This window comes from Meleagris gallopavo, chromosome 1 (genome assembly GCF_905368555.1).
Source record: "Meleagris gallopavo chromosome 1, MGAL_WU_HG_1.1, whole genome shotgun sequence".
Taxonomy (NCBI): Eukaryota; Metazoa; Chordata; class Aves; order Galliformes; family Phasianidae; genus Meleagris; species Meleagris gallopavo.
In genome coordinates this window covers 52402156-52420849 of record NC_139404.1, presented here as the reverse complement: position 1 = coordinate 52420849, position 18694 = coordinate 52402156, and the positions used below count along the sequence as shown (strand labels likewise).

Sequence of the window (18694 nt, the reverse complement as noted above, 5' to 3'; positions counted from 1 at the left end):
CTTACCTTCACCATGTACATGTGAAATATGAAAGAGCTGTTGGCCCAACAGCACAGTTAGAGTGCACAGAGTATTGGAGCAGAGAAATGAAAGACTGGCATTCTAAGGCTTTCAGGTACCTAATGAGCATTGGTGGGATCTTCTACAAGAAGAAAAGTGAAGCTTCTTCTGGAATTCTGAAGCTCCCACTGGGTGCTTGTTTCTGCTGCCAGGTCCATAACACCCTATCATGCAGGCTACCAACATTTGCAATCAAGCACAGGACACAAACCTGGATGGCTCACACATGGGGCCATGGTTCTCACACAGAGGGTCACGTGGACTCGTCAGCCAGGTAGGGAGAGTCACTAAGTCACATATATAAGTTGGGAGGAAAACTCACCAAGGACTAGTTATCCTTGTAACCAAAAGGAAACAAGATACCAGCAGCTTTAAATGAAGCCACTCAGATGTTCTCCAGGACTAACGTCCAGTTTGCAGTGGGCATTTGTGCATGTCCCTTTGGAAGGTGCCCTAAGAGGTTGGTATGGTGCCCAGCAGCCATGCAGCACACAGGGTGCTTCTGTGTTGGCAGGAAGACCAGAGCCACTGAGCAAAGGAAACGCTACAAGCTGAAACAACCTCTGTTTTTGGAACTCCAGTTTTCTTTGAGTACCCAGTCAAGCTGATAAGTATTTAATGGATGGCAACCTCATGACAGACCAAGCAAACTAATGTGAGACAAACAGTTATTTCTGTCCATATCCCAGACTTCTTATGTATCGTAAACAACTCCAATGTGACAGGAGGGGAAACAATTAATCTGAACAAAGTGATTCCATACTCTATGGGATGAGCTTTTTTACATATTTCTTTTGAGCTAGTAGTTCTCTGTAAGCAAAATTGAGGCTCTCCCCGGCATACCACCACTCTCTTATGCCCAAATCACATTTACTGCTTCTCCCCCATCCATGCTGGAATCAGAAGAAAGCACAGGTACTCACCATCTGCTTATGGCTCGGGAAGAAAGTTTGCTCTACGAGAGGGAACTTCTCGGGACCCAGCGAGTTGAAGATTTTAATGAGCTGAGAGAACTTGGGAGGGACAGAAGGGGACAAAAAAAAAAAAAAAAGAGAGAGTAGATGTTAGTGGCCTATTGTGCAACAGGTAAAAGCTTGCAAAGTGTTCTGTTACTGGTGAAGGAGGTGAGTGAAAATATGTTATTATGCCTTTCCCACATTGCTTTCTTGAACAGAGAGAAGAAAAACAATTAAGAACTTGCATTAGTTACCCAGGGCCAAACTGAACAATATACACAACCTTGGACCAAAAGGAGGAGTTCAGGAGACAGAAGGGGGTCAGTTTGGGTTTAGTTACGGATTTACTATGAACAAGCATTAACTTCCCAGAGGTGGCTGGGGAGAGGTTGGTGCCCTTCTTGTTAGAGGAAAGGGCTTAGAGGCACGACCATGTGGGAAATCAGTGCCCCACTCCCGAGCAGAGAGAAACAAAACTGAAGCTTTTCCTTGCATCTCTGTCCCATAGCCAAAGTAAAGCAAGACACATTTACCCATGGTGCTGAAGGGAAAGAGAATAGCTAAGGGATGAAATTGACGAGAAGACCACCAGTCTGAGCACCAGACCAAGGAAGCATGATTGACACTGCTGTCAGTCATAACTTGCACTTGTTATGAACTGAGGGACTCCCAACATCCACCCAAACAGAGCAGGAGAAAGGAGACATCATCTCCTAGCCATGCCCCACATACAAGTCCCAGGTAGCCATCATCCCAGACTGTCAGCCAGAGCTTCTCCATTATCACCATTATTATCATAGTTGTAAACTGTTTGTTATTCAGGATTGTGCCCAGCCAGATTGAAAGTTTCCCATGAGAGGAGTATTCTGATTTCTAGTTATGTTCCGGAGACCCAACAGAAGTTTAGCATGAGTTCCTGCCCCAAAATGGCGATTTCTGAGTAACCAGACTAATACATACATTGTCTGCAGTCTCCCTACATAATCTGTCATTGATCAGATGGAAAAAGAAACCAAATCTGCCTAAGAGAAATCTGAGACCTTGAGATAGTATGATAGAAAAATTTTCCAAAACAGCTTTAGTACAGAAATGGGAATAAGAAGTGACATACGTATTAGAAACGTTCCAAATATTAGAAGCAAATGCATGGATTCTGCACAATCACGCATCTAGCCACACCACCCCCCCTCTGAAAAGATACAGCTCTGTTCCCATGGACAATGCTGAACTGGCAGTGCTGTCAGTGATGTGGTAAGACCAGTTTTGCAGGAAAGGAACGAGGCTGAATACAGTAGCTTGATTATTTTCATGAATGTTGAGAGAATAAAGTGATTGGGGATTGCTTGACAAGAATTGAGAATCTTGGCTCCTGCTGAGCTGGTAGACATGGATGAACTCACTCCTCATTGGTGTCCTATTTGCAAAGTGATTTAGAAACAGCATCAAGTTTCCAAGTCCTCTGAAATGTGGTAAGATTGAGTTAAACTAACAAAAGGCCCCCAGTCTGGGCCAAGTCTCACTGTAAGTTCTTTATGTAAGTTCCTTCAAGTTTCTCATTAAAGCTAGGGATGCATTCATCTTGAAGGCGATCTTTGTGTCACCTTTATCAGTGGAGGGAGTTGACACATACTTTAGGGGAAGGGAACAGACATCTGGGGAACGGGGAAGAGAAGAGAAAGCCTCCTTTCTTCCAATAGTATGGGCTGCCTGATCTTACATGTTCTAGGCACTTCAGGGGAATGGCTAAAGGCAGCAAATGTACCAAGCTTCAACTTCAAGGTTAGATTGCAGATAAAGAGAGAGCTACTGTGATAGAGCTCTTGTCCCACTTCCTGGGCTGGTCTAAGCAAAAGCAATTATCTACAAGAAATTGGAACTTGTCTTGGTGGGTGAGAAGAAATACCCCTTTGAGAGTTAAAGAGCAATCTATGTGAGGAAAAAAAAAGTGCAACCAGCATGTAAAAAAGAAAAAAACTTCGGCTGCAGGGTGTGTGCCAGATTCAGGCTACATGTTCAAGGGGCAGCTGCCAGCAGACTTGCAAACAAATTGGAAGAATCCTTTTGCTAATCGCATATGTCAAAATGTGGCATTGAAGAAAGCTCAGGAAACATCAAGAGCTGGCATATCCCATCACTAACACCACCACCCCCTCTTATGCATCAGTAGATAAGAGAAAAACTCCCTGCATGGAATAATTATTGTTGGCAAGAGAGGTATTGATGTTGGGGGAAGGAAGACAGTTTACTTCTCTTAACTACTTGTACTAAACCTGCACATCCTAGAGAAGAAAAAACAAAGCCCTGTTTTGACTAGCAAAGTGAGCAAACAGGACTTATAATGAGGCAGAGACAGGGAGAGGAAGAAAAACACCCAGACTGAGAGTAGCACATGTCCTTCACTGTGTGCGAATGCAGACCTGCTGAACCACGGACACTGTGATGTTGAGGGGATATCTGTGTTATACCAGGAAAACAGCACAAACATAATAACCACAACAGCTGGGTGGCTGATGGGTGGCATCCCAACTTCTTCCTTGGGCTTAGTTTTGATGCATGCAAGTGAGAGTCTCAATGATCTGCAAAATTTCTGCCTTTGGTATTGACCTTCGTGAGTCACTTCCTTCCTTTTATCCTTCTTGACATTTATTGCACAAGGTGTTGGCAGGGACACACATGTTACATGGTACAGGATCCTCTCAGATACCCGATGGTAGAGCTTACGTCACCACTCCCAGTGCGTTTTAGATGGTAGGAATGTTCTCGTCAGCAATCCAACTAGAAATAAATGCTCCTTACACATTTTTGTGTCACTTCTTACTGTCTGTTGCTCCACTGATTTTAATGAGATTGCATCCGGACTGCAGAGCAAAACATGGGGCAAGGCAATATGGCAAAGTCAGGGTTTGAGGCACTTGGAACAGATAAACAAGTGAAATGCCTTGCTTGGCTGCTTGGTTTCAAGGTACTTGCAGGGAATCTTTCCAGACAAATAAGAAGATCCATTCAGAACATCTCAAGTCTATTTGCATATTTTTTAAATGTTTAGGCCACCAGGGAGCCTATGTCCCTCTGCAGTCCATAATAGCTTGGCTAGGAGTCTACTTGGATTCTGTAGATGACTGTCATCAAGACTTCTAATTACCTGCAGCTTACAGATGCAAAAGCTGTCTTAGAGTTACCGACATTTTTGCATGCATAGAGAACTACTTTGAGCTTTGTTCCCACTGGATTTTGAATCGTGACTTTTACAACAATATATATATATATATTTATGAATGGTTAAAGCATTTTATTTCACATGGTTAGACCATTATTTCTCAATAGTTCTGTGATCATCTTAAAACTTAGATTGCTTAGATCTTTCTCTCTGTGTGAGGTTCCCTCACAGTGTTTGATTTTTGTTGTGTTTTTCTTTTCTTTTTCCTTCAGAAATGTGCATGTCAAACTGTGCCTGTGCTTAATGCAAAATTTTAACCTTTGAAGAAATGTGCAGTACTGGAAACTGTCATCAAAAAGCAGGGCTGCATGTTTGAGTAAACTAAGGCCAAACTCAGCTGATTGTAATTACAGTTGTTGAGAAAACACTGTTGCAAATTGCCAAGAAAAAGCAGTCTCCCTTCCATCCCCCTCCACAAAATCATAAACATTTCTATGAAATGGAACTGTTTTTGGAAAAATGAAAGGGAGAGTGAAAAGCACATTTTCCCATGGGGTTTAATTTCATTTCTTCATGCGCCTCAACTGTTAGGTCCAAAAATTTTCCAGTAATCTCTGTTAAGCGGATGCCTTATTTCAAGATGCCTATTTTGCAATCAAAGTAGAACGTGCACCGAAGTGCTCTGTCCCTATCTCACTCTCCCCAGCTATCATGAAAATCTGACTCTCCAGCCAGTGAGGCTTTCTGCCCTCAAAATCTCTACCTGAGCTAACCTTAATCTGATAAAATTTCAGTTGTGCCAAATGCCAGCCCAGATCCATTTGAGGTGTTAGATTACTTTAGTGCATTACAATCATTTGTCTTTGAGGGTGATGTGTGCAAAGGGCAGTGAAGAAAGGAGGCATTCTATAGACCTAAGTGTTTGGAAGTGATTTCTCTGACTTATCTGGGAGGTTGTCTGAGCCAGCTGTATTCCCTGTGAGGAAAGCATGGCACAGCACAACCAGACCCAGCATATTTAGACATGAGTTACTGGCAGAGCCAATTTATCCCACGCTGCCTTGCCAGCCCTACATTTTTTATTTTTAGTTTTTAGTTTTCTACAGTGTGCTGAGTTTGTTTTCTTTTACTTCAGACTCTTAAAAATAGGCCTGCCACATCTTGAGGCCCCTGTACACCATAGGAAACATAATTACAAGGAATGAGTTGACTGATACCTGACAGACTCCAACCACAAATGAGATGGAATAGGCCACATGGTGGTCTTCTCAGCAAAAGCCAGCGTAAGTGTGCAGGCTTTTTGTCTGGTCACTGGGGTCAGCACGCTCACAGTCAGACTAACTGTAGAAAACACCTTGTATTGAACCTACTGCTAATCTCTCTCTTCCCCTCCTTTCAATTCCCAGCAACCCTCATGATTCAAATGGGGACTGAGGGCAAACATGCATCATCTACTTGGATGGAAAAGTGAGACATAAAAGGGAGGTGGTGTAGTCACTGCCCCTAGAGGTGTTCCAGAACTGTGTGGATGTGGCACTGAGGGACATGATTAGTAGGCATGGTGGGGATGGACTGATGATTGGACTAAATAATCTCAGAGGCCTTCTCCAACCTTAATGATCTATGATTCTATTTTTTTTCTGGACGTGAGGACCTGGGCTTCCCAGTGCGTTTCTGCACTGCAACATTTTTGGGAAAGGCAAGGACCCTGCCTTTGTCTCAGTGAAAACTCCAAAGATTGCAAAAAGGTTGAAAATTAAGAAGACTTTCAATAAAACCAGTACCTTTTTGATAGGAATTGAGTTAAACCCAAAACTACACAGTCATGGAAAGAAACATCTGAGTTACTACAGACCTCACCTGAATTTAAACCACGCGTCTGAAGACTAACAGACTTTTTATTCCAAGAAAACAACAACCAAAAAGTCTTAAGTAAACAGGGAAGACAGTTAACTCTTGCTGTAAACATTAAGTCCCATCCCAAACTATATTTGTTCAATGAGTAGCGGGAATTCCTACAAACATATCTGAGTTTTCTATGGGGCAGTACATTGGAAAGAACCATCTCCTTGCCAAATCCACATAGCCTGTAGTTGCCTGTTTCAGACCTAGACCAATGCAGGGGAAATTCCCATTCTGGGAGCAGCAGTGATCAGGGAGGGCAATGAAACTGCTTGGAAGACCCAGATTTGCACTGAAGAAAGGCAGCAGATCTGACTCTTTCCTGCAGGTGATATGATGGCCAGTCTTACTCCTCAAGCTCTCCAGCTGCTTCTGCTCTTGATGACTTTGAGTTTGTTATAAAACAAATCTGGTTTTAAGGTTTCCTGAGATTTCCAGGTGAACTTGACAAAATTTAAAGGACAGGTGAAGGAGGCTCACAGCGTACAATATCATCATAGAATGGTTTGAGCTGAAAGGGACCTTGCTCCAACCCCTCTGCTATAGGCAGGGATGCCTCCATCTGGACCAGGTTGCTCGAAGTTCCATCCAGCCTGGTCTTGAATATTAAAACAGTATTGTGCTTCCCAGGAATTTATTCAGATCAAGGTGTTTCCAGGGCACAGTCTTTCACGCAGAATGAAAAAAACACTATTACAGACTTCTATTTCCTCCTGAAACCACTGGGAGAACCTGCACTCTTCCCCCTTTCTGCATCTTCCCAAGGCCTTTATCATTTTAAATGGCTAGACTTACTTGTTGAAGATAACATCTCTACCTCTCCTGCCTTTCAAGAAAGCATCATTCAGGAAAAGGAGGAAGAAAGCATAAAATACATTTTGCTGATATTTACAGTGCTATTATTTATTTATTACTATTCAACTATTCTGTCCTACAAGAAATCTAGATGCTACTGTACAACTGTCTGTGACACAAAGAGTATGGGAAGAGGTAAAACATGCCTTGCTCAGGGTGAGGAAATAAGCCCCAAGTAATATCAAGATTTCATAAATGAGTAGTGCTGATTTTATTTTTTTTTTAACACTGAATTCTTTAGTGGCTGGGATAGTGGTTTTAGCACTAAAGAATCCAGCTCCTATGAAAGAATCCCAAAAGCTGAGATTAGTGCTTGTAATGCTATAGTGCTATAATATGAAGGAAAGTACAGCAATAGTCGCAGGGTGGCGCAGTCCTAGTCTGCTGCAAAAGAAAACAAGCCCAAAAGCAGAACCCACAGAAACAAAAGAAGAAAAAGTATTTACGTTTGGAAGACCGCCAGTAGGTAGGAATCTCCAGCAAGATACCCTTGCCTCCATTGCCAACCCTTACACAAGGGGCAGATCCTGGCTGCACCCCTCCTGGTCACTCAGGTACACTGCATGCAGCTGCGCTCCTCTGGGTTGTCCCTGCCTTCCCACCAGGTGCTCAATCACTGGTTCATGTCATGACTTAGCATTTCCACTACAGTGCTCTATCGGTACCAGATACCTACTTTGCAGTGCTGACATTTAGCATAGCTGGATCATCACTTACCACCCATGGTTTGCTGCAGAAGTTGTAGATAGAGTAGAGGGAGTTGACCGTGTGGATGCCACCATACTGGAGACCGATGATGAGGCTGCGGAAGTCCTCTCCTAGTGCCATGCTGTAGGCATGCTGTCGGATCAGGACAAAGTCAGGTCTGAAGGACCTGGAAGAGAGCAGAGGAATAATACTACTTTCCACACTCAGCAACACTTCCAGCCTCTCCCTGATTCTTCTCCGTTTTTCCCCTTTAATTTTCATTAATGTATGTTGTCATCATTGGGCCTTTCCTCATGTGTTGCTTGTGTTAGAAAGTAACAAAACAAATTAAAAAAAAAACACCTAGTCTTACTGAAAAAAAGCAAAAATCCAACATAGCTGCAAATATGAGAGTGTAGGAAGAGGTCAAACAGATCTGCTGCAGTTTCCATGTCGCTAAGGCATGCACAGGAACAAGGCACATGTGGGAGCCAAGGGTCATAAATTCACGGGTGGGGGGATTCTCTTTTCTTTCAAAAAGCTCGGCCATATTTGGCAAGCTCATTGCAATGTGCTACGCAGATGAGGGAGCAAACTTGTTTCCTGACGATTGAACTTGATATTGAAGCAATGCCCAGTGGGTGGGAAGATCATGAGGGATTTCAAAAAGCTATTGTACACATCCATGCATTAACATACATTCCCCCTTTAATCAGTTCACTACACACGCAGCACATCTCAGGCTCTTATGGCTGTGAGTCAATAAATAAAGGGCAGGCATGGTAATGTAATTAATCAAATGAGCAGAGTCCAGAGCAGAATCCAGCACTGTGATTCACGGTGAGGACTTCCAGAATATTATTTAGCAAGTCTGGAACTGGGACTCCTATAGCTCAACAGCAGCAGCTCTCAGCAAATCAACAGAAAAGTGAGGCCCTTTCTAGGTAAGCCAAGAGGACACAGATTTGCTTGCGAACAGTCAGATCTCATTCCTTGTTGATGCTGTGCTTTTGTAGCCATTCAGAAATCTCTGGAAACAGCAACTGGAAAGAAACAGTTTCCAAAATGGAGCTCAACAGTTCATTCCTGAAGGCATATAAGGGTCTTTTCCTCTGAAATGGGGAATTATTTTATAATTTAACAAAGGTTGCATCAAGGACATTGGAAAAAATTCCATTCTGTATTAAAGTTTTTCAGAGAAATGAGCTCTTTAACCAGGTCCCATTACCTCACTACCCTCGAACATTTTCCTTGCTAAGAGACTATAATTTCAATCCTTTGGATATATGAGCTGGAAATACTTTGGGTTTATGGTCCCTATTTATATTTCCATCATTTTGGCAGGAAAATTGGAGATGGTAAGTCTGGGCCAGACTGTGGCAACAAACTCTGTATACAGAACCCAGAGCAGCTTTGTTGTTTTAGCGCTGTTCTTTTTGTTTGTTGGCCTGGCGCTTTTGTTCTTGCTCTAGGCATGGCAAGGAGCATGCTCTGCTTTTGTGATGCAAGAGGCCAACTTTTGGAAACGTTGTGATTCCCTCCTGCGGAGTATTTTAAACTCCGGCGTGTTCTCTAATGTACTTGGCACCAAAGGTGGTACTTTCCTCCAGCAGCAAGATGCATAATGAGCATCAGGAGAACTGTGCTATCACTGTGCAGCTGATTTATGGACCTCCCTGGTGTCAATGTTGTTGAGGCAAGCACTGACGCCCTGCTGAGAAACAGCAAGCAAATCCAAATCTTGGAAAGCTTTGGCTGCTCCATTCTTCTGGACTTGCCATGTAGAAAGCAGACTGGAGGCAGGCACAGGTCCTCAGGAGGGATTCATCAGCTTCCTATGAACTAGACTCAGTGTCTCCATTGAGCTGCTAAAAGAGTTGCAGTGCCTATGTCGGGAGCTTCAGGCACATCCCTCCTTCATTTGGCTCACAGAGCAGATGAAGAAGGAACCAGTCCTGGTTGGGGCTCAGGTCTTTTCCCCAGACTTGACTCAGGGAATAACTATCATTAGCCGCACATGTAGTGGTTAAGACTGCTGCTCTGCTCTCTCCAGAAGGATCGTGAAATTGTTAAGGTTGGAAAAGACCTCTAAGATCTTCTAGTCCAACCATCAGCCCATCCCCACCATGCTCACTATATCCGTCAGTGCCACATTCACAGGGATCTTGAACACCTCCAGGCACAGTGACTCCATCACCTCCCTAGGCAGCCTGTTTCAATGCACCACTCTTGGAAGAGCTCTTCCTAATATCCAACCTGGTTTTGCCTTTGAACATCTACTCAGCATCCCAGACTGTGCACATGATGCCATGATGGGAAGGAAGCCTGTAAGGAAGCGTCACCCACTGAAGGGAGAACACAGTGGCTGGGAAGCTGCCTATAGCAGCTTTAGTTCTGCCGGCCAAAAGCTTAGAAAAAAGCTCTTGTCTTTTCAGATCCTGTTAAAGGAAGAGCTTTTCAGCTTAGAAGATGGACATAAGAATACAGAATAGAAGTAGAAAAGCCCATTCTCAAGCTCTGCATCATGTAGGAAGGCAGAGCAGTCTTTCACATGGCAGATGAGGAGTGAATCTCTAGAGTGAAGGTGGATGCTGAATCTCTCTTTTGCACTATGGGACAATGACGATGTTCCCATGGATACTGAGAACAAGGCAGAGGAGTGCAGGGCCTGGGACTAGCTGCGAATAAACATCAGCCAGAAAGCCCGGAGTCTGTAGATGTCTGTAAAGTGGAAGGCAAAACCAGTGGCAAAATGTGAGATGAAGGGCTAGAAAGGATACCAGGCAGTAAAAGGAAATTAATAATCATGGTAGGAATGGCAGTGTGAAAACTGAATAATGGGAGTACAAGTGAGATGCAGAGAATAGGGCTTAATTGCTTCACACAAGAGGATTCATGCTTTTCTGTAGGTTACTTTCGCAAGCTACTCCTCATTCTCGGAGTGTAAATCTTTAACATAGCAAATCTTGGATTTGAAACAACCAACAGCATAACAGTTTTATTTGCTAGTTCAAACCAACCCCATAGCATCTCACACGACAGAAAGTTCAGAACCTTGGCAGAAAGAGAGGTTAGGCAGAAGTCCCACATTTGAAACACTGCTGCCAAAACCATTGGGAGAGCCAAACTCAGTACCACCTCCTGTGCTGAGGTCCTAAGCACCCCAGCCCATCAGGTCTAGAAGAGCAATGGCAGGAACACAAGCCCTTTGTCTTCACTAGATCTTATTGCTCTGTACAACAACCTGGAGGGAAGTTGGCCTTTTCTCCTGTGTAAGCAGCAATAGGACTAGAGGGAAAGGCCTCAAGTTGTACCAGGGGAGATTCATGATGAATGCTGGGAAATACTTCTCTGAGAGAGTCAGGTGCTGGATCAGGCTGGCCAGGGACGTGGTGCAGTCAGAAGGTGTTCAAGAAATGTTTAGATGTTGTACTAAGGAACATGGTTTATTGGGAAATATTGGTGATAGGTGGAAAGTTGGACTCGATGATTTTAGAGGCCTTTTCCAACCTTGGTGCTTTTATGAAATAACTACTGAGATTTCATTTTCCTCTGGAACGGAAAGGAGAAATCCTTTCAATTCATGTGGCTGCAGGCTCTGATGGATGGCACAGCCACAGCTGGCACAAGCCTGTCAGCAGTGCACAACAGAATTAGCCATCCCTTGGGAGAAGCAATTCTTAGAGGTGTCCATGACTCTTTCTCCCTTTACAATGATTGTCTCCTTGTTCCAGAAGGTAGCCGCGGACCATGGTGGCCACTCAATTTGCCTTTCCTCCTGGTAACTGAAACCAGACAACAATTGTCAAAGTTAGTCACTTTGGATACTGATGAGTGTCTGGAAGGGATGTTGCTGGTGCTGTCAATCCTGAGCCTGGACTCTGATGCAGCTGTGTGAGATGCTAGTTTCATTTAACAAACTCTCTATTAAACTCATTCCAATGCACTTTGAAGTTTTCTTTCTTTCTTAGTGGTAAAACTATATTTCAGAGACCAGTCCAAGTATAAAGCCTGGATCCAAAATACCTAATACTTTAAAGGAAGGAAGAGATCTGACCACAGAATATAATTTCTTAGGTTGGACTCACGTACTCTAAAATCTGTGACAGCATTATCTGTCTTGGTAATGGTGTCATCATAAGTGAAGGAACATAATTTAAGAGATCAGTAATGGTGACTACGGATGTTAAACATCTCAGGAGCAGCAGTTGATATTCTGGGTCTAACATCTTGAACAATAAGAGAAGAATGAGCTCTGAACACTAACATATCTATGCAGAAAACAAGTCTCCAATCACTGAATAGAGAAGAGATGATAACAGCAAATCCTGCTGGGAGACTCTGTGCCTAAAGGAGATTTCCTATTTCTTATTTCTGATTATAGACAGGAATCCAGCTTGTTTCCTGGCCCTTCAGCTATTCTCTCTGAAGCACAAAGAGCTTGATGGGCATGAAGAAAGAACATACAAGAATAGATGATGTTGTCAAAATACCCTTGAAGAATCCATCTCTGACTGTGAACAATCATCTGCAGCCAACTCAGATACCTCAGTACCATGAAGAATTCAGAGTAATTTTTGCCTATGCTCTGGAAGGAAGATGGGCTCTCCTGCTCTCTTTCTTGAAGAGTGCCTGTCTTAAAAGGCACTTCATATCAAAAGGAAAAGATCTTCCTTGGACACTGATGAGGGACATCCTTATTTCAGGGTCTGCCACTTCTCCGTTATTCAAAGAGACTTTACTCAATTTGCTGACACTTCCTATTAATGAACACATTTTTTACTAAGTTCTCTTCTACAGCTTTCCTATCAGCTTGGCATGACATGGAGAGGAAGAAAAGTGTGTAATTATGCAATATGATACAACAAGTTTTACATTATTGGGAATTAATGGAGCCTTCAGGCAAACTTTGGTGGCACGAGTCCAAACACTAAGTGACTGCAACTACCTGAGAAGAGCAGTAATCCCTCCAAATATGCAGTGCCTCAGGTATCTGAGAACTAATCGAAATGGCATGTATAAATAGGAACAAGTGTTTCATTTATTTATTTATTTTTGCCTTACCTGTGTGTTAATGATATTAAGTTACTGAAAAGTAGTAAGAAATTTTACATGTTCATGTTATATTGGATATTATGGTGCAATGGATAATTTGCTAATAAAAAAAATATCTTTCAGTCTTTACCTCATGATGTCATTTTCTACAGAAAGAAGTAAACATTGCTGTGATTGTTCAAAGAAAGAATGAATGTAAGAATAGGCAGAGTTGGTTCTTGAGAAACAAGAAAGTACCACAGAATAGAGAAAGGCCCAACTTTACAGGGCTGAAGGAGAGGAACATGAAGTCTTTTGGGACAGTGTGATCAAGAAATGTCTTGCAGAAAGCCATGGGATGTGGGAGAGATCAGTGTAGAAGCAGCAGCAGGAAACAGGAATCACGGTTGCAGTAAGACCTGTAACTCTTTTTACACACAAGGACACCTTGGAAGAGGCTCTGATTTGCTACTCAGCAACAGACCAATAGTTAATGAGCTACAAAATCACATCATGCATTCTCCAATATTTACTGTTGCAATCTCTGAGGTCTGTTATATGTTTTACTAGAATACTGATTGACTTTGACAAAGAAAAGCATGTAGATCCTGTTGATGTCTCAGGGAAATAACAGTCACTCTTCCAACAGCAGCTTGCCTTTAAAACACTTGCGATCAAAGCTTTCACAGAAAGGGATCCAGATACTTTCCCACAGCACAGATTCAAGCTATAGCATTATTTAGGTCAGAGAGAATCTGTGGAGATCATCTAGTCTAATGCACTGCTCGCTTAAGGACAACATTTAAAGTTACATGAGGTTGATCAAGGTCTTGTCCGGGCAAATTTTGAATATTCACAAGGATGAAGATCCCCAAGTATTTGACCAATCATCTTTATGACCTTCCAGTCAACATCACTCTAGTCTGTCACTGTCTTTTTTAGACTGGAGGGTGCTCACAGCTGGACACAGTACCCCAGATGTGAATAGTGTCTCATTAGCTACACCCTTACTAATGCCCAGTGAGACATTAGGATACTTCATCACTAGTGCATAGTGGATCACTAGCCCATGAGGGCTTCCCACCCTCCAACTTGCTGCCATCCAAGAGCTTTCGGAGGCTGCACTCTGTCCAAGCAACAGATTGTTAATGAGGCTCCAACTTGACGAGTATTGTACAGTGCAGCATGACTTTGCCCTTAACATCTCCATTTGTCCTTCTCTGGACAAAGCCATAGTAAAAAACCATGCAGAAAGGAGACAAACTAAGGCAGAATTGGAAAAAATAGCTGATCAAGACTGAAAAAATCTACAACAGTTCTTAATCATTCCTGTGTTCAGTCCAGGATTAACTAATTAATGAGTGCTCTAGACCCTGGCAACATACTTTTTATTGGAAAGAATTACTGTAAATGTGAAAGGAGCCAGGGAACAGTTTAGTCTCGGAGATGCTCCCCACCCCTGTCTGCTCAGAGTGACTTGCTTTCTGGCAGCTGTCTGCAGGCCAAATGTTTTCCCAATAACTGTCAGCATCCTGCCTGCATGTCAGATGGGTGCCAGCTGCTGGGGAGGTGAAGGGGGACATTATTCATCTGGGAGATAAGTAAGCCCCAGTGGGAGAAGCAGGCCTCCAAGCAGCTGGTCAGCAGCAGGAGCTGAGATGGAGGCAACCAAGAATAAATAAATAAGCATACTATAACTTCTTGGATCTTTGTTATTTCCAGCTTAATATAGAGGAGGGTAACAGGCAGGTAAGGAGCAAGAAGATTTTATCCTCACCCACATAGGAATCATTTCTCCATTTGTAAACATTTATTGGAGGTGATGATTTGATTGACTGCAGCTTGCCAAGGTCTAGACTACTTATTTTTTTGTGCCAGTCCATTTTCTCTGCAGAATATGTTGGTGAGGAAAACAGCCATTTGGGACTTCGGTGTTTTGTCTTAAGTACACTTCTAAAAGCTCACATGTGATTACACACCTGTCTCCAATTAGAACACAAATTGCCATGCCAGTGATACAAAATTATCTCCCAAATGTTGCTCAGTGTTATATATGAAATATATATATAGTACATATTGTCCAATACCTTGCAGAACATGCTGTGAATCTTGGGAGAACTATATGCTCAATATATTTTTCTTTTTTTTTTTTCTTTCTAGGAACCTAAACCTTCCCAATCAATTTTTACCATGTTTCCCTTCCTCGTGCATTTCTGCAGAAATTTGAAGAACTTTAAAGCTACAAATAAATAACAAAAAAGACATTTTCTGAGAGTCCCCCAGTTAAATCAAGAGTTAAATTTTAAAAGGCAGGAGCTACACGGAGCCTAAGGTTCTTTCTTGACACAAAATTCCTGGAAGGCAAGAAGCTGGGTGGCAACCTACAACCTACTGATATGTCCCACATCTGCAACCAGGATCAGCAGCTACTGTCATGACCTTCCTGGATATCTGCTGGTAGAAGAACTGTGAGGAATCACCAGCTCCTGTAAGTGAATGGTCTTTGAGAGACAAGAAAATATCCACTTCCTAGCAACGTGCAGCTGCTGTGGTTTTATGATTTCAGTTATTGGTATTCCACATCATAAAATCATGTAGTGTACTGGGAGTTAAAGAGTTAATGTTCCAGTTCCACGTCGACAGTTCTGGGTACCTATCTCAGAAGAGAAGAGGTGACTTACAGCTCCCAGAAGACTTCATTATTCCATTTCTGTTTTCTGTTCAGAGGGAAAGATAAAACTGACTGGGAGCCCATCTCCCTATCTTCCCCTGGTATGGGTCCCTCCTCATTAGTCATGGAACTAGGCTGAACTGGGCCAGAACCTTGAAAAGCTACTGTGTAGTGAGAAAGCATGGTCTCTGTAGAGCAGAAAACTCAAATGTCTCTTTCAGAGAGCAGTTTATCAATGGCCTGGTGGAGTAGGTGAACCCACTGCAATGGGAGATGTTGCATTAGGAAGGTGACCTTATCGAGCCTTGCATCCTGAAGCTGCAGATCTTTTTTAGCCAGAGTATATGTCTTCTGGGATCTACAAGCATTGAATAGCAGGCAAGTGCCTGATGCTGGGATGGCCAATTTTATCTCCAATTCCCCAGTGAAAAAGGATTTGTTTCCTCATGCTGTGGTTGAACTCATCTTTTTATCAAAGTTCCCTTTGGGAAAAAAGAGAACTTTTGCATCTTTGTCTGTGTGGGATGGTGATTCAACAGGCAGATGATCCGTTATCAGTGCACAGAGCTTAGTATAATCACTGAGTAGCTGAAAACAGTGCTAGTTAAAGTTAAAGTGCTAGTTAAAGTTAAAGTGCTAGTTAAATGGAAGAAACAGCATTCATGACCCCACTACAGCTGTGAGTGATGAAGGCACAGCACCCAGGATGAGCTGGATAAGACACACAGGTTTTTAGAACCGTAGAAACCTTAGAGTTGGAAGGGACCATTATGGGTCATCTAGTCCAACTTCCCTGCAATGAACAGGGACACCACAGCTTGATCAGGTTGCCCAGGGTCTTTACCAACCTCACCTTGAAAGTCATCAGGGACAAGGCAACAAAACAACTCCAAGCAACCTGTTCCAGGGCCTCAGTACCCTTACTGTAGAAAACCTTTTTCTCATATCTAACCTAAATCTCCCCTCTCTAAGCTTGAAGCCATTTCCCCTTGTTCTATCACCACAGACCCTGCTAAAGAGTCTGTCCTCTACTTTCCTGTGGCTCCCTTTTAGATACTGAAAGGCCACTCTCAGGTCACCTCACAGTCTTCTCTTCTCCAGGCTGAACAGCCCCAGCTCTCTCAGCCTGTCCTCATCGTAGAGGTATTCCATTCCATGGATAATTTTTGTGTCCCTTCTCTGGATGCACTCCAACAGGTCTGTCCTGTACTGAGGACTCCAAATCCGGACTGAGTACTCCAGGTGAGGCCTCATCAGTGCAGAATAGAGGGGCAAGGATCACCTCCCTCAACCTGCTGACCGCTGTTCTTTTGATGCGGCCCAGGTTATGGTTGGCTTTCTGGGCTGTGAGGGCACACTGGTGGCTCATGTCCACCTTCCCATCCACCAGCACCTCCAGGTCTTTCTCAGCATGGCTGCGCTCAATCCTTTCATCCCGCAGCTTGTATTGGCAGTGGATATTGCCTCGACCCAGATACAAGATTTTGCACTTGGATTTGTTGAACCTCACGAGGTTCACCTGGGTCTACTGCTAAAGCCTGTGTAGGTCTCTCTGAATGGCATCCCATCCCTCAGGTGTGTCAACCGCACCCCAAAGCTTGGAGTCATCAGCAAGCTTGTTGAGAGTGCACTCAACCCCACCGTCAATGTCATTGATGAAGATATTAAAGAGCATTGGTCCCAGCATGGACCCCTGGAAGACATCACTCATCACTGATCTCCATCCAGACTTAGACCCATTGACAACTACTGTCTGGAATCAATCTGGTGGCAAGTTCTTCACCCTTTGAACAGTCCACTCATCAAATCCATACCTTTCTGATTTGGAAAGAATGTTGTGGAGTACTGTGTCACAGACCATACTGAAGTCCAGATAATGACAACAGTGGCTCTTCCTTTGTCCATTAATGCAGTATACTATCATAAAAGGCCACTATGTTGGTCAAGCAGGATTTGCCTTTGATGAAGCCATGCTGGTTCTTCCATACCACCTTCCTCTTTTCCATGTGCCTTAGCATAGCTTTCAGGAGGATCTGCTCCTCAATTTTTTCCAGCACAGAGGTGAGACTGACAGGTCAGTAGTTCCTGAGGTCATCCTTTTTACCATTCTTAAAAATGGGTGTGACATTGTCTTTTTTCCAGTCACCAGGAGTTTCATCTGATTGCCATGACTTTTCAAATATCGAGTGTTTGGTGACTACATCAGCTAATTCCTCAGGATTCTGGGATTCATCTCATTGGGACCCATTTTACACTAAGCAGCTACATTCAGGCAAGGCCTGAAAGATTAAACACCACTCCATTGCTGAGGCTTTCCCATAGAAAGGGTTCTTCCCATAGAAATGCTTGGCTCCTCTCTGCTTCTCTGTCTGTTTTGTCACTCCTTTCCACTTGCCAGGGCTGTTGCGTCACACATGGCCTCTTCATCCAGATGATGGACACCTCTTAGTCCATCAGCCGTTGTACTATGGTGCTACAATGAGGTCTGCAACAGGACCTCACAGTGGTAAGTCCCATGTAGACATACCAAAATGGAGCCTTGATGATGATACCAATTTTTGCCCTTGATGATCAGCCCCAATGGCAAAAGAACCAGCTCCACAGGGAGACAGGAGATGAGAGCAGTCTGGCCCATGATTAATTTATATCCTTAAAAGTCAGTAATGTTCACAGAGACATTAGTATTCCCTATATAAGAAAACTGTCCAGATTTCTTATATAAGGCATATCCCTGCCTAAGTCCCACATCTACTGGAATTAATAGCTGAAGCCTTGTAAAGCCCAAAAGGCAAACAGAAAACTGTGTTTAATCTAATGCAGAGGCTGAGATCATAGTTTAGTAGTCTAAGTGTTGTCAGAAGCAGAGACAGCTCAAACTCTCATTTATACTGAGACACTTTTATAATATCCTGAAAGTATAAATGCACCTCAGAATGGGTGCAGTGCCAGCACTGACAGCCTCTTTGCACTATGGAAATGTTGGTAAAAAAGGCCCTTCAGGGAAATGAAGAACAAATGGAAACAAAAATCCCACTCTTTACATCTAAACTCTGTAGAGATGACACAACCTAAGAGTTTTCTAAGGTACATTAGACTCCAGACAGTTTAGTATGAGTGTGTGTGTGTGTGTGTGTGTGTGTGCATATATGTCTGTAGATCTGTAAAACAGGAAGTTGTGGATGCTTGGGAAGGAAGATAAAGGATCTACCCAAATGATTTAAAAGCAGGCATCACCCATGCTTAGTTTTTTTTCACGCTGCTTAATTACTCCACAATGGTCCTTTCATTGCACCCAGAAAGGCTGCCATTTCTCGCTTGAAGGGGTCACTCTAAGTCAGTGAGAGATTTTCTGGGATGAACAAGTGCCATCTC

At 43.2% G+C, this 18694-nt stretch overlaps 1 protein-coding gene across 1 annotated transcript in view; it reads right to left on the bottom strand.

Moving 5' to 3' along the window:
* Window positions 1–18694, bottom strand: part of SYN3 (synapsin III) — a 202139-nt gene that overhangs the window by 135373 nt on the left and 48072 nt on the right. Inside the window, exons 5-6 of the mRNA XM_019611443.3 lie at window positions 7648–7804; window positions 984–1073 (exon numbers count right to left, since the gene is read on the bottom strand). Coding sequence (XP_019466988.2) covers window positions 984–1073; window positions 7648–7804 — 247 coding nt within the window. The remainder of the gene's footprint in view (window positions 1–983; window positions 1074–7647; window positions 7805–18694) is intronic.